Raw genomic sequence first — 2,231 nt, forward strand, 5'->3', positions numbered from 1 at the left:
TCTTGGGCTACGAAAAAAGATATCATTTTATCATCCTAATAATCACGATGAAATAAGAAGATTTTATTTACAAAAAGGCCATTGTCAACTTGTTCTACAAAACCATGATTACCCTCTAACAGATTTTTCTGGAAAGCCCCGTCGATTTAGATCTGAATGGTATGTAGATAGAAACTGGTTGGAATATAGTATAGAAAAGGATGCAATATTTTGTTTTTATTGCTACCTATTTGGGCAACATGTTGGTAAGAAAGGAGGAGGAAAGACTTTTATAACGAAGGGATTCAAACTTTGGAATCAGAAAGAGAAGTTATTATCCCATGTTGGAGGAGTTAATAGTGCTCATAACCAAGCTGTCAAGAAGAATGAAAATCTAATGAAGGAAAAGCAACACATTCAAAGTGTTTTAGTTAAGTAATCAAATCAAGATAAAATTAAATATGGGGTTCAATTAAATGCAATATTTGATTGCATAAGATTCCTTTTATGTCGGGGATTAGCTTTTCGTGGTCACGATGAATCTCAAGGTTCAAGTGATAAAGGAAATTTCCTTGAGCTTCTACAATTTTTTGCGGATCACAATGAATCTATCAATGAAGTGTTGCAAAAAGCTCCGAAAAATTGCAAGCTTACCCACCATGAAATTCAAAAAGACATTGTGAATGCAATTGTACGTGAAACATCCAAAGCCATCATCAAGGATCTTGACAATGGGTTCTTTTCAATATTAGTTGATGAGTCACGTGATATATTAGTGAAAGAGCAAATGACCCTTGTTCTTCGTTATGTGAACAACAAATAAATTATTATAGAGCAATTCTTTGGTATTGTACATGTAGCAAGTACCACCACTTTGTCACTCAAATATGTTGTTGAATGTTTGTTTTGTGAACATAATTTGAGGTTATTGAAACTACGTGGGCAAGGTTATGATGGGGCTAGTAATATGCAAGGTGATATCAATGGTCTCAAAACTTTAATTTTGAAAGAGAATAAGTCAGCATTTTATGTCCATTGTTTTGCTCATCAATTTCAATTGACTCTTGTTGTCGTTACTAAAAATCACATTAACATTGCTAATATTTTTATGTGGTTAGTAATTTAGTAACTGTTATTAGAGGCTCTTATAAGAGACGAGATGCTCTTCGAGATGCACAATTTGTCAAAATGAAAGAAGAATTAGAGAATGGTGTACATAGAAGTGGGCAAGGTTTGAATCAAGAGACAAATCTTAAACATCCTGGTGATACACGTTGGGATCATATTATGGACTATTCTCAACTTGATTTTGATGTTCTCTGCTGTTGTTGATGTACTTGAGATTATTGAAGAAGATGGCCTCTCCAACCAAAAAGTTGAAGCTCGATCTATTATGAGGTCAATTCTATTTTTTGAATTTGTCTTTGCTCTACACTTGATGAAAAACATTTTAGGGATCACAAATGAGTTGTCAATAGCATTGCCAAAAAAAAAAAAAAAATCAAGATATAGTAAATGCTATAGATCTTGTTAAAGTATCTAAGTAAGTGATGAGAGATGATGAATGGATATCTTCATTCACTGAAGTGTCTTCATTTTGTACCATGCATGATATTCCTATCTTGAACATGGATGAAATATTTGGTGTTAGTGGGAGGCCGCGACGCAACACCCAACAAAATACAAATTTACATCATTATCGTGTTGAGCTCTTCTACACAGTCATAGATTTGCAACTTCAAGAGCTTAACAACCATATTTTAGAGGCGAATACCAATTTGCTACTTTGTATGGCTTGCTTGAATCCAAGTAATTCATTTGTGGCTTTTGATAAGGAAAAGTTGATATGTCTAGCAAAGTTTTATCCATCTGATTTTATTGGGATAGATATCTTGGTACTTGGCTCTCAACTTCAGAATTACATTTTGGATATGCGCAACAATGACTTGTTTTTAGAGTTTCAAGGAGTTGGTGAACTTGCTGAAAAGTTAGTGAAGACAGGGAAGCATTAGACTTATCCATTAGTTTATTTACTTGTGAGGTTAGTTTTTCCATTCTTGTTGCTACTGCAACAATAGAAAGAAGTTTTTCCACAATGAAATATATAAAGAATGAACTACGCAATCGAATGGGAGATCAGTAGATGAATGATTGCTTAGTTGTGTACATTAAAAAAGATGTAGCTTGTAACATTGATAATGAGATTATCATTCAACGATTTCAAAATATGAAAACTCGTAGAAGGCAATTGT

The 2,231-nt window shown here is 33.4% G+C and overlaps 1 protein-coding gene across 1 annotated transcript; it reads left to right on the top strand.

Moving 5' to 3' along the window:
• Positions 1 to 1,529: 1,529 nt before the first annotated feature.
• Positions 1,530 to 1,991, top strand: LOC142616314 (uncharacterized). The gene has a single exon (XM_075789192.1). It carries the CDS (start codon positions 1,530 to 1,532, stop codon positions 1,989 to 1,991), a length of 462 nt encoding a protein of 153 aa, XP_075645307.1.
• The last annotated feature ends 240 nt before the right edge of the window (positions 1,992 to 2,231 follow it).

Source organism: Castanea sativa, chromosome 11, assembly GCF_040712315.1.
Source record: "Castanea sativa cultivar Marrone di Chiusa Pesio chromosome 11, ASM4071231v1".
Taxonomy (NCBI): domain Eukaryota; kingdom Viridiplantae; phylum Streptophyta; class Magnoliopsida; order Fagales; family Fagaceae; genus Castanea; species Castanea sativa.